Source organism: Uloborus diversus, chromosome 8, assembly GCF_026930045.1.
Source record: "Uloborus diversus isolate 005 chromosome 8, Udiv.v.3.1, whole genome shotgun sequence".
NCBI classification, from domain to species: Eukaryota; Metazoa; Arthropoda; class Arachnida; order Araneae; family Uloboridae; genus Uloborus; species Uloborus diversus.
In genome coordinates this window covers 138,866,064-138,880,113 of record NC_072738.1, presented here as the reverse complement: position 1 = coordinate 138,880,113, position 14,050 = coordinate 138,866,064, and the positions used below count along the sequence as shown (strand labels likewise).

Sequence of the window (14,050 nt, the reverse complement as noted above, 5' to 3'; positions counted from 1 at the left end):
TGTTTACGAGAGACAAAAATTGTAATAATTACAGACAAAAATTGTGGCTAGGGTAATGCCCACCAGCAACAAGTTCTGATGACGACCGCCCATGGACAGCACCTTCTAACTCCACTAATTCTGGTGGAAATGACTTCAAAAAATTACAAGGTGTACTACAAAAGATGAATAAAATATCCTCCAAGTTTAAAGAAATTCTGATTACTTCTTTCCTGTTAAAATAATTCACGAAAAACACTAAAATTTTGGCCTCCTAAACTGGTTTCCCCCCTTAATGGAACTTATAATTTTATATACTGGCTTGGTTAGTTTAAAAATTCATTAAAAAGACAAAATAAAGCATGGCATCAATTAACAAAAAGTTTTAATGTAACTTGGACCAAATATGGTGACAATGAATAAAATGAAAAATAATCAATAAGATTAAAAAAGAGTCAATGATGTACCTGTAACAAAAAAGTACCAAAATCACAACTACAAAAAAAAGAAAAAAATTAATTTGAATTTTGACCTCTTGAATTCAAATTATGTTTTTCGCAATCACGAGTGTGTGTGTGTATGTAGGCATGTGTGCTTATGTGTGTGTGGGGGGGGGGGAATATTTATGTGGGTGTGTGTAAGCATGTGTGTTTATGTCTGTGTGCAGGTATGAGTGTGTATGAGTGTTTGTGTGGGGGGGGGGGCGGGGAATGTGTACGTGTGTGTACACATATGTGTCTGTGTCTGTGTGCAAGCATGAGTGTGTGGGTAGTTGTGTGTATGTGTAAGTGTCTGTATGTATGCGTGTGTGTACGTGTTTGAGTGTGTGTACGTGTTTGAGTGTGTAAGTGTTTGAGTGTGTAAGTTTTTGTGTGTGTGTATGTGCATGTGTGTAGGCATATGTATGTGTGTGTATGTGTTTGTGTGTACGTGCGTGTATGTATGCGTGTAAGTGTAGGATATTGACGCAACCTGGAGAGGGTTTTCGCTAGAGGAGCAGCATCATAAGGCGGCCGGTCGACAGTGATGCTGCAGAGGGTGCTGGCGGGAAAATAAAATGATAGAACCTCAAAACAGTCAAGTGAGAACAATAAGCAATCGTGATTGCTCAAAAAAAAAAAAAAAAAAGTAAAAGGATCTTTGCTCTGAAAGTTTTGGAGAGAGGTAGGTTTTATACCATCATCTACTGAGATTTTTTTCTTTTTGAGATTCTTTACTTAAAATGAAATATCTTAATGAAGCATACCACATTTACATGTAGACGTATTCACATCAACTCTCTGTTCCCAATACATACATAAATCACATTGAAAGAAAATTACTTTTTCTGGGCTTGCTTTTCTTTATCTTTATTCTTAGAGGAAGAAGAAGAGGAATTTGAAGTAGAGGAAGACCACGAACCACTTTCGAGAACTTGCCCTGCGGCTCGTAACATTTTACCTTGGACTGCTGCAGGAAGTTTTGCAATAAGTGGTGCTACAAGCCAAATGCGACTGGGTTTATCAATTTCAAAACTGAAACACAAGAAAAAGACACTTTAAAACAACTCAAGCATTTGAAAATACGTTGATTTGAACGAAGCAATTAAAATTTACATGGAAAAATAAAGATAGTATGGTATCTTAAAAAGTTCATTTTAGTTTTCAAGACAGTCTTTGCTATTAATGATGTAAATGTTTCCCACTTATTTATGTACAATTAAAAGGGACTTTTTTTTTTCATCTTTAAAAGCAACAGGAAATAATAACTATTTATAAGACGGTATTTGAACAGTATTAACATTTTTCTTCTTGAAATTCTTTTTGACTATGGCATTTGATGGTCGACCAGTGAATGAACAAGCACAATTTTATTTCTGAAAGTTTAATGTCTATTAAAGAAAGTTTAATGTTTAATTAATGTAAGTCTGAATACTTTGGTGCATAATATGACATTGAAAACATTTTATGGATGTTTGTAAATATTTTTAAAAAACAGGGAGACATTCTACAATTTTGCCTTAGATACTTTCGGATGTTGAAAATGAAAAAAGGTGCACCAATCCAATGAACACCCCAGTCAGTGTCACTACAGGGCTAAGGGAGGTGGAGGTGGTCCTGGGTGACACCCATTTGAGGGATGACATCCAAAGTGGATTTAAGAGTTCATAAAAACATAAATACTTTAATCCTGAAAAAGTCCCCCAGTAGATTTTAAAATATATTTAATCTATCAAAATTTCAGTGAAAATGAAACACAGCATTGCGAGGGGGAGGGGGATTTTACATAATTGCCTTCTTAATTTGAACTTGTCTTTTAATTTAAACTTTTGATACATCACAAAAATAAAAATGTGTTGTTTCCGAAAATTGTACAAACTACATTTTTACATAAAACATTTAATGTTTTTTTCTCTTCTTTTGATGGAGGGAGGGGAGTGATGCAGCAAAATTTCGCTCCGGGCAGCACACCACTGCCCCCAACCAGTGGACAAACAGAGCATTTTCAAGTCATTTTCTTTTTAGACATGTATAAAACGATACTGCCACTTCATCAAAGAAAAACTTTTGAAAATTTTTTTGTTCTTTTCGAGTTTCGAGCTATTCATTCACTGGTTAGTCTACCCTACAACATATTATACCACTAACATGATCTCGCCTGAGGGTGGCATTTCTATAAAATATGCTGGCAGGAAAAAAAATTAGTCAATTATTAAATTAATTATTTATACAATCTAAAAGAAGATGGCAATATTTACTTACGTGGAAGGTGAGCAATTTTTCAACGATTCTCCTTTAATTGGCATTTGATTTTCTTCACTCATCATTTGGAATACATCAATCGTTGCTTTAGCAACACTTTCAAGCCAAGTACTAATTTGAGGAGGATTTTGAGCTTCACATTGCTTGTACATAAATTGTAACTCTAGCCAGGATACTCTTAACGTCCATAAATCTAAATTCTGAAAATGATTTCTTTTTATTTTAAATTAAACTCAAAAGACATATGATTAAAAGGTAAGAAAAATAAAGAATGTCCTAACAGTGACAAATAGTGAATGAGTGGATGATGTGTCAACACTGGAGGAATGCAGAGCTGACACCAATAAAACAAAAGTAAAAGCTGATTAAAATTTTAGAACCGAGAGTGCATATTCCCAAATCTTTTGAGAACTATTAGTTACTAGCAAAAGAAATATGTTTTCTTGCACTTGCAAATACATTAAAAAACAATAATTATATCCAGTCTTTTTTTTATTTATTTATATATTATTTATTTTTACAGCAACATATTTATTTACACACACAATTAAAATTAACAAGCTGTGCAATCTAGTCTCAGAATCATCTGAAAAGCAAGCATAAAAACAATGCACTTAAATAACACAGTATACCCTAGTATGTTTTGTCATTCATGACTTTTTTTCTTTCTATTTCATCAATGTATTGTTGCTCCTCACGTATTGTTTCAATTACTGAGATCTCTTGGCATTTCAGTTTTATATTTTATGCCAACCAGGTTGGCGCAATTTGTTGTCTTGGCAAGAAACCATATTGGCAGGATTTGTTATCTTGGCAGCAGTTTAAATAAAAAACCGCAGAATAATATGATGTTGAATAGAAGACATTCTTAATGAAAACAACTTTCAATTACACAACGCCTAGGAGAAATTGGAGTAAAAAACAAATTGTGTTTTGTTTCTATTGAGGTCAATCCGCACAATATGTTTTTCTTTGAACCATGCTAATACTTGTTGAGATTTTGCAGTCACTTTTAATGCACCACTAAAATATTATATGAAGTAAGGAGGTGTGTCTTTTGTCCTGCCCCCCTCCTCTCGCCTAAATAACTGTTAAGGGAATGCTCTGAATAGAGCAAAAATGTTTTGGTTTTCACTGTTTACATGTACCCAACTAATTATACATACAATTAGTCTATCTTTTACAATTTTCATGTAAACTTCTCACTTTTTCACTTGTTAAACATTTTTTAAAATATCCGATGGTAGGGACAAACTTTAAGCTTCCTTTTCTAATTTTATAGTATGCATGCATGTAGTAACAGGTCTCAAATCTCGAATTCCATACTTTTCCCCCACAATACCATATAATGTAGGGTCTTAAGATTTCCTAATTGTTTTCATTAAAAAAATTGAGCCCTGAATAGAGGGGCTACAACTAGCAATAAAAAGATGGTTTAAAAGACAATTGGGCATTGATTACAAACAAAAAATATTAATTTTCAAGTCCACCATTCACTATTTTATGCACTCAAATTGCAGTAACAAATCCCGTTCTAGCATAAGCAGCTCTTGTCAGGCAAATGAATTTTGCCACACACAAGTGCACGACAAGTAAAAATGGTTTGAATCAATTTCAGTGAAACTTTCTCTTTTTCTGCAAAAGTGTGGTGAGTCATCCCATGAAAATGTCAACCTGTAAGCCAAAATTTCAAACTCAATCAATTTTAATGTGCTATGCATCATTGAAAAGATAACATTCTGATTTTTTGAACTTGGTAACCGACTTTTCAAGATGGATACCTTGTGTAGAATAATTACCGCTTAAAGATCTTTAAGAACAACATGTATAACTATAACATTTTTCGTTGTTTTTGGAAACAATTAAAAAACCAATGACGTCACTTCCATCACAGAAAACGGTTAGGGATCAGAAATTCAAAAGTTTCGCATAAAAAGTTTCACTTCAAAACAAAGGAGAAAGAAATAAATTTTGCACAAAGCAAATAGAAAAGCATTTATTCAATCCAAGTTAAAAAATTTTTGATAGAAGTGTTAATTTTAAGACAAAGTATTTTAGGATTTTAGAACTAAGTTCAAAGTATTAGGAATTTCAGGACAATTTTCTTTAATGAGGAATTTTAGGAAAATTAGGATAACTCCTACTCTTGGGATATACAATAGAGTACAATACTATGCATGCAATAGTAGGAATTTCAGCCATTTAAACAAAAAAAGTACCAAAAGGTTAAAGCAAAATTTATAAAACTTTTCATACATACTTGTAGTATACTAGTAATCAAAACTTTTTGGTCAGCTGGGTCAAATATATTAGGAGGAATATCAGCTTCTCGTGGTCGACATATCATTCTTAACAATTGTTGAGACTAAAAAATGAACAAATATTGAAATTAAGAACAGACAAATGATTACTTAACAAAATTGCTCATAATTATTCAGTAGAGCCTCATTATATTGTGATTGAAGGAAGGCGACAGAAAAGAGCGATGCATTTGAAAATGTTATATAACCAAGGACATAGAAAATGACAATTCAACTTCAAGTAAATGATTTGTGCACCTACAAAATTTAAGTTTATTGTTATATTAGAAAGAATTTCTCAATAAAAAATAAAATAATAGTTTAAAAAACTAAAAAAGCACACTTACGGAGCAAAATGAACTAAAAAGTGAAAAATAATCTTTGGATGATAGTAGTTGACCAATCACTTAATTTTAATGTAATACAAAAAAACCGTGGGATGTAATAGCCGAGCTCTAAAAACATTCAACTTCGCTGATAAATTGCCAGTGGAGTAATTGTCTAATCCAGCTAATCCATCTCAGTCATCGATGTATGTGTGCGGAAATCATATCTACATTACTTTGAAGATTTGAGATGTATTTGAATAAAAGTTTTGTTCAACAATGGTCTGAGCAGCAATGAATTTCCAACTGAAGGCTCTCATCGAGTCTGAGGTCACGTGTCAAATTTCAAAAGAATCCGATCGCAGGAAGTGGGCGAAATTTGAGCTGCAAAATTCCGTTACAAGATACATACATACAGGTGAAGCTAATAAAAGTGTGTTAAAAAATAACAATAGAGAACGATACATAATCCTTCATTGCTCAAAGGAAAAAAAATAATAACCCTAAAGACTATATAGTTTTTAAAGCTGGAAATAGAATTAATAAGTAAAATCATATGTAAAATGGATGAGAGGAAAAATATACTATAATACAAAGCATTTGTAAGCCACTAAACAAAAATTTTGCACAATGAAAATTCTTTATGAAGAAGACATACTTGCTGATAAGTAAGAACAGAATCTAGAATAACTTCTTCTGAACAAAGTACTTCAGGGTTTCGCAAGCACCTTTCATGAACCCACTCCTGGCAGCAGATTTGCTTCAAGACATGTTTAGCGAATTCATTTATTACAGTCGCTTCTGTGCCACTATTGGTGTTAGAAGTACTTGCATTAGTACTTTGGTTTTGAGGGTGTCCAAGTGAGGGGCTGCAAAAAATGAAGAATTAAAAAATAAATACTATTAATAAGATTAGTATATTGGTAAGACACCCCTCCTCCCCCTCCCCAACAGCAGGATTTTTTTCCAAAAGTCAGCAACACAAATTAAAAAACACTCAAAACAGTATGATAAACTGACGATAGATTTCCATGAATTACAGTTGGAAAATATGGTATATGAATACATAAAGTTTTCTGCGAAAATAGACAATTCAGAACTAATGGGACAAAAAAGTGAATGAATTTAAATGATTTAACCTGCTTTTTATTGCAGTTCAAATAAACATTTACAGTATGAAGCAAAGTTCCTATTCTTTTTAAATATATCTTACTTCTTAAACTAATGTTTTTAGGTTTAGCATCTTATATTTAAGAAAGACGTGGTGCTGATTTTATTTTATGATTGATATAATGTTAATTTACCTTTTGCAGAGAGTCCATTTTCCTTTTTCTCTTAAAATATTAGTTTTTTTCTCCCAATTAACCAGTAACTGGGGAGGTGAAAAAGTAGGACGCAACAGGGGACGTGAGGACTAAGAGACTGCTCTATTTACATTTTTTTTTTTTTTGAATTGTGTAATTAAGATACATTTCTGTAATTTCCCTTAGATGTTCTTTGAACTTTTATAGGTACGGGGAAAAATATTTTTGAATTTTGAATCGAAATATACCTTTTCCAAGGAAATTTTGCTAGTGTCTTAAGATTTTTCGAGAAAATCATATGCTGCAGTAAATAACTAACTACCCGTAAAAAATAAATTTATTATTTATTAATGATTTCATCTCAGTTCTTTAATATAAACAAAACATTTTGGTACCAGAAAATTGATTATATCACGTTACAGGGGAAATGTTGACAGCCTATTAGTATTTCGAGGAATAATTCAGACTTAATAGTCCCTAGAACATCATTGTGTAATGTTTGTGAACATTTCAAACACATCTCAACCTCATCTAGAATATTTTGCATCGCTTCGGCTTAACACAGATAAGAAAAACAAACCTACATCCATAATTCTAACATTAAGAGCCATGTCTACTACTGCCGAAAATTTTAACACTGAAGAGGAGGTGCGGTCTCACAGACCGCTTCTAAAGAATGCAATGGAATTTAAACCAGATGTACTTGCTTAAATACTAATAAGCAAGGGGGATGTTCAAGGTCACAAAACAAAAAGCTATCGGGAAAAACCATTCAATCGGACTGAAAATGAAATAGGGGTGATCGGATGAACTTTTGAGCGGTCTGTGAGATCGCACCTCCCCTGCTAAGAGTTAAGAAACAGACTGCAATGCTCCTACTACCAGGGTAAGACCAATACATCAAAAGCAAAATTTCAAAATATTAAGCTTTTGTTGGACTTTACGTTTATAAGCTTACAGCTTTCATTGAAAAATGGGTTCCTAGAAACCCCCGAAATGCAGGTCTGCAACTTGTTTTTGCTAATTTCTACTTTTTAAGATTGTTTTGGTCTCACTATTACTAGAAATGATTGTGATCCTTGTTGTACTTTCATTTTACAAAACATTATAGCTACACAAAAGAGATTAAAATGGCATTTTTGGCAATCTGCAGCATTTTATAAGTCATAGACTGGTTTAAAAAATAGAAACCTCCAACATCTCCAAATTTTTTAATGCAATAGGCTTTCTTAGTCATGGTAAAGCTGACAAGAAAAACTCAGAAACCTTCCTAGACATTTGACTGTTACTTAATGATTATACCTGTGCAACAAAACACAAAATTTTGTCTGCATCCTGGTTCTAAATAGTCAATTAATTTTGAACCGAAAAAATGAATTATATTTATGAACTTTTTTATAGCTCTTGCTTTCAAGATACACTGATACACAAAAGCAAACATGAGAGAGACGCAACCCCCCCCCCCCACCCCATTGATTATGTAAGTTGAAAAAGAAAAAAAAAATGGTGCAATAAATATGAATGAATAAGTCTTGTTTCATTAAATACTGTTTATTCTTCAGAAAGCAGAGATTGCTTTTAGCCTATTTCTGTAAACATTTACTTTCGATAACTTTTTGTATGTCAAAGAAAGAGCATCTCTTGTAATAATCCAGCATTATTCAGCAGGCATTAACTCAATCCAATGACTCTGATACTATGTGTGTTCCATTGCAAAAATATCTTGTTGAAACCTTTCTCCATGTTCGTTGCTTACAGTTCAACAGTCTATTGGCAAAAAATCTTAGAAAATGTAGAAGAAAGGGAGTTTCACACACAAATATTGCATCAATAGACACAGATCTTCTGTGGAAGATTTTTAACCAGTTGTTGGCCTCTTTTGCTCTGGTGCCTAGAAATTATAACAAATCCTTAAAGGCCACCCAGGTATTTTTTCTTACCCTCCAAAATTTTTGATCCAAAACAGGGATTTTTATAATTGTGTGTATTTGAAAGGCCATTTAAAATTCCCTCCTTAACCTTTGCTTGTCTGTTTTGAATCGATCTTTGAAATTTCCCTCTATGGCAGTGGTTCTCAACTTGGGGGCGTGCCACACGAGAAGGGTGGAAGAGCTTCAAGTGGGCATGAATATTTTAAGTTACAAAGTTAAACAGAAAAACTATCTACAATTTACCGATTTACTACATTTTTTAGTCACATGTCAATCAGTACCATTATTTTTCAAATTTTTCCAGAAGGGAGGTGTAAAGGTCAACTCAATGCAAATTTTATCAAAAAACAACAAAAACCGTGCCAATTAATTTTTCAAAGTCAAGGGGGCAATCGACTCACCTGATCTCACAATTCTATATCAATGTTCAAGGGGGGGGGGGTGCAGAGTTTGAAAGGTTGAGAACCCCTTCTCTAAGATATTGAAAGACGATCTTTGTTCACAGTTTTCACGGAGTTTTTAATTATTCCCAGCGGAATGAGCAGGGATGGAAGCAGAAGCTGTTTGGATATCATCCCAGACTCATTTTGAAAATTTCTCTCTCCCCCCCCCCCAAAAAAAAAAATCTTCTTGAGCTCAATTCGTGTTCATGTAGGGAGTTTTACTGTCGCCACCAGGGATCGAAGTTGAATAGATGGTCAGACCCATAAGAGATGCTTCAATGTACCAGGAAAAATGAGCATTAATGAGATTTTACTACCCCAGTTGGCTCTGTATCTTGAAAACAAGAGCTAATCTGAACTTCTTAAGGTGGGTTTTGGGTTTAGCAAAAGATAATACTTTGGAAATAACTATTTTTGGATCCAATGCATTTTTGGTGTTGGGTGGTGCTATTCTAAACAAAGCCACCAATTTAACCCTCTGACGGTCCTGGGCCATGAGTAAGATACCTGAAATTCTTACAAATGATTTTTTTTTTTTTTTTTTTTGGAGTAACCTGCCATGTAAGTCAAGTGCCCTACCTTCTATCAATGCCCAGCTACCGCCCTGAACTTTGGATCGCTTGACAATGAGCTTTAAGTGTCAGAAAAATAAATGTAAAATGCTTTTGAAATGTGATTGCTATGGCTTGATACGAAGTTCAAAACCATTGGAGAGTTAAAGCAGTCAATCTAATCAAAAATTCAGACCAATAAATAATATTTTTAAAAAATGCAATGAAACTAAGCATCTTTTACATACTTGTGCAAAGTAAGAGCTTTTTATGTGATCAAAAATTAAAAAACAAACAAATAAAATTGATTTATTAGAGTCCTTAAAAAAAATCCACACATTTAACTCCAATACAAACTTATCAACTAACTCTTCTGCTGTTTGAAACAAGTTTTCATAAAACTTGAAAATGAAACAAATTACACTAGAGACAAAAAAAGAAAGTGCACTTACGGCAAACCAAGATCAAATTCATTATCATCTAAAGAGCCTATAAGGTCGGAGATGTTTAAACCTTTTTCTTTAGATTTAGCTTCTGCAGCTGATGAATCACCTATAATTCATCAAAAAGATGACAAAATTAATTAATCCTTCACTACTTCTGGTTTAAAAGACAAAGTTAAACATAAGAAACAATATTTATCAATCATAGAAATAGATATTTTTAAAAAATTAGATGGAAAGTTGGTTATGCAAAACTATGAATTTCGAAATTCATCATAAAAACCCATAGAAGACAAGAATAGGCCCAGAAATTTTTAACCCCTGAATATATGAAATTCACCAAAAAATAAATTATGAATTTATATTACCTAGAACCAAGAACGCCTTGAGAACTGCTAAGATGGCTTCCACTCTCATTCCAGAGTGGATTGCAGATAGTAAATGTCGATCACATGGGTATTTAATGTAGTACGTATGCCTCCTTTGTGTACCAGAGGCAGGAGTACTAGGAGCATTTCCAATATGGTAAAATCCAGGGGGAGAGTAGGCCTTCTTGAACAAACGGCGAAGCAAATGACAAGTTAGTCTTGCCCCAGCTTCTGCGTCAACATTGACACCAGCATCTAAATACAATTTACATTTTATGTACAGGTAAACTTAATCAACTGCTTATTAATAAAAAGATAAATATTCAATTTAAAAATTACTCATTGGTGTTTTAAAATAAACATGACATAAAATATACAACATTTAAACAAGAAAAGATGAAAGTAAAATAATAATTAAAATTATCATAAAACATTCTGAATACCATATTTAGAATGTTTTGAAGCATGATTTTTTTTTTTTTTTTTGGTGTGTGTAATATTGTTAACATGTAGACATATGTAGAAACATAGCAAGTGGAAAGATCCTCAAAACTTGCAGTCTTAATCAAGAGCCTTAAGATAAAAAATAACTAAAAGGTTACAATCAAACTGTCTTTTTTTCGTCTGTTTTGTTGAAAATAGACAGAACTATATTCAGGTAGCGAATATTCATATTTGCTACCTGAATAACAAATATGAAAACTTGAAAGGTGTCATGACTGCTTATTAATGTTCAACATATCATAAGCAGGACTGCCAATGAAGTTAAAGATTAAAACTTTCTTTTCATAGCTCCAGATTGGAAAAATAGTCTCAAAAATAGAGGCAAGTTTTTTCCCCACATTGCAAGAAACTTGTCAGCCCTACACTAGGATGCAAGTTAAGTCAACTTAACTTTAGTCAATTCTCCCCCCCCCCAAAAAAGAGAGATAATAGTAAGCCTTTTAACATACTTTGTCATTTTGCATAATTATGCCACCCTCCCCCTCCCTCCGGGCAAAATATTTTGCAACTTTATGTATTATAAAATCATAACAAAAAGTTAAAATAAAAAGATGAAATCAGGGCTGTGGAATCAAAGTAGGACAGACTTTGGGGTAAAGGAGGTGCAGCCAGGAGTCAAACACTTTAAAATTCCAAGAGTCAGACAAGGTCATGTGCCCTCAGAGTACTTCTGCCAGTTCTGCGGAGTCAGAGTCTGACTGATTTTAGAGTAAAGGATTCGGAGTCAGAGACTAAAATTTCCTGAGTCAGAGTTGATCATCTTCCTTCCGACTCCGCAGCCCTAGATGAAATTACTTATAAATGTTGAAAACAGTTTTAAATTTGCGACGATCACTTTATTTGTACAGTCGACGCTCATTATAACGACCACACATTATAAAGACCGTCCCATTATAACGACCAGTGGTAGAAGTCCCAACTTTGTTCCTATAAACTCTATGTTAATTTGCTTTCGTTATAACGACCGTTCTGTATCGTCTAATCCAATACAGCGACCGAATCAGCAGACGCTATTTCTTGTGTTCTTTCCAATAAAACAAATTTGTAGCTTAAAATGACATTGATTATTGTTTACGGACATCTGCCTGAAGTTTTCAATGTCAAATCCAACTTTAAGAGGGGGTGGGGGGGGGGGGGGGCATTAGCATTCACCACAGCTAGCACAGAAAAAATAATGGGAGGAAAAATCGAGAAAATTCCAGATTCCTAAGAAAAGGGAGTTGACAGATGTATTGGTAGTTTGGTGTTTGAATCTAGTGGTTTTAAAGATTTGGGGTTCTCGAGGGACTTTTAAATGTTTCTTTGGAAAGCAAGAGAAACACAATTTATCACCTATATCTGAAACAGAAAATAATGTTTTGCAAAAATCACGTCTGCTAAAAAGGCAGACCTCTGTTTCTGGTTTTATCTTCAGAAATTGTTGTGGTAGTAGTAGTAATAGCAGATCTGAAAGTGTGTAACATTTTCCTCCCTATATTTTCTACTTTAAAACTTGTTTAATATTCTGTCATAATATTTTGCACAGTACTTTTCTAAAAATTCCTATGATAAAAAACATTTGGGCATTTACTTGGGCATGCATGATGACGGTGTACATTTTTTAAATTTATACCTCTTATAACGACCACTCGTTATAAAGACCTTTTTCTCTGGGACGGAGATGGTCGTTATATCGAGCGTCGACTGTATTACATACTATTTTATAGTTAAACAAACTACATGGAAAATGTAAGGTATTATTTGAAAATAAATAAATAAGTAAATAAACCTAAAGCTAAAATTTAATACAGGAATAACAATATATAAAAGCATACTTGGTAGTGCAGCAATTAGGGCAGGTAAAGCAACTGTGAGCACAAAATCTTGCAACACGAAGCAACGCCTTGCAACAAGTATCGACAACAGCACAGCTAGATTATCATGCACGGATAGATCCCTTATCTGAAAATAAATTAATAAATGGAAAACTTAATTTTATCAATGAAAGTCAAGTTTCCACTCACAGGCAATGTGAATTTCATGTTTAAAGTATTTGTGAAAATTATTGCACAAGTGATTCTTCAGCATAATAAGACAAATACAAAAAACAGCTAGATGTGGCTGTTAGGCTCTGGGCTCAGCCATACTAATCCTAGTCAGCAGCAGCTCATGGAAGGGGCCAGAGGGGGCCTGGGCCCCTTCACTTTTTTTCAGATAATAATTTAAAACTTTTTATTTAGTTTTTTTTTTGTGCATACATGCTTGAAATTAAAAAAAAAATTGAATTGTACCATATTTTCTTGCCTATAATTTGTGGATTATCTGTTGAAGAAGTAAAATTAATGAGGAGCGGATTATATATACTGACGTGGATTATCTCTGTTTATTTTAAACAGAAGCTTTTAAAAAATTTAAGTGGGATAGTCTCGGAACCCCTTTTTATAATGTCATAGAATATTGTGCTTAAGTTTTTAGGGCTTCAATTTGGAAAAAACTCCAGGGGAAAGCTCTAGAACCCCTTCCCGTAAAAATCTTCAGTTTGTCTACAGTTGGGCTTTTGGAATTGCAATTTCCAAAAATTGGAAGGGGGAGAAGGAATTGATTTCTATTTTTTTTTTTTTTTTAAAGAAAAGAAAAAAAAAATGATTGGGGAGAGTCCTCGAGCCTCATCTCTTATCTATAACATCAATAAATATGGTCTACAAACCACTGTTTAAGGCTTCAATTTCTACACATTTCTGAGGAGTCCCCCCCCTTGTACTGTTCTTTCCCCTAACATCACCAAAGACCATCTAAAAATGCATTTTTAAAACTACAAGTTTCAAAACCAAGAGATTTGATGAGCAAATCATATCAATCAAATTGATGAGGTTTTTTTCCTATCATGACCCCTAAAAATGATTTTCTAGTTCTGCCACTGTTGTGGGTTGTGTTGTAGGATGTACGTATGTGCATATATCGTTTCAAGATTTTTTTTTTAAATTCAAAAAATGTCTTCCCATTGTTACACAGAAATAATTACTTATTTTAAATTACTGTTCATGTAGTTTTAAAGAAAATGGACAAGTTATCAATAATTTGAAGAAAATTGAAAGATTAAAATACAATTAAAATTATTAGATTAATCTATAATTAAAATAAAAAAAAATCCAATATAGTAAAAGTAACAGTACATGTCTTT

The 14,050-nt window shown here is 33.2% G+C and overlaps 1 protein-coding gene across 1 annotated transcript in view; it reads right to left on the bottom strand.

Annotated features, from left to right (window-relative positions):
• Positions 1 to 14,050, bottom strand: part of LOC129227266 (mediator of RNA polymerase II transcription subunit 12-like protein) — an 88,348-nt gene that overhangs the window by 21,395 nt on the left and 52,903 nt on the right. Inside the window, exons 23-29 of the mRNA XM_054861784.1 lie at positions 12,705 to 12,831; positions 10,387 to 10,641; positions 10,028 to 10,127; positions 6,005 to 6,215; positions 4,981 to 5,085; positions 2,721 to 2,920; positions 1,302 to 1,493 (exon numbers count right to left, since the gene is read on the bottom strand). Of these exons, the coding sequence (XP_054717759.1) occupies positions 1,302 to 1,493; positions 2,721 to 2,920; positions 4,981 to 5,085; positions 6,005 to 6,215; positions 10,028 to 10,127; positions 10,387 to 10,641; positions 12,705 to 12,831 (1,190 nt within the window). The remainder of the gene's footprint in view (positions 1 to 1,301; positions 1,494 to 2,720; positions 2,921 to 4,980; positions 5,086 to 6,004; positions 6,216 to 10,027; positions 10,128 to 10,386; positions 10,642 to 12,704; positions 12,832 to 14,050) is intronic.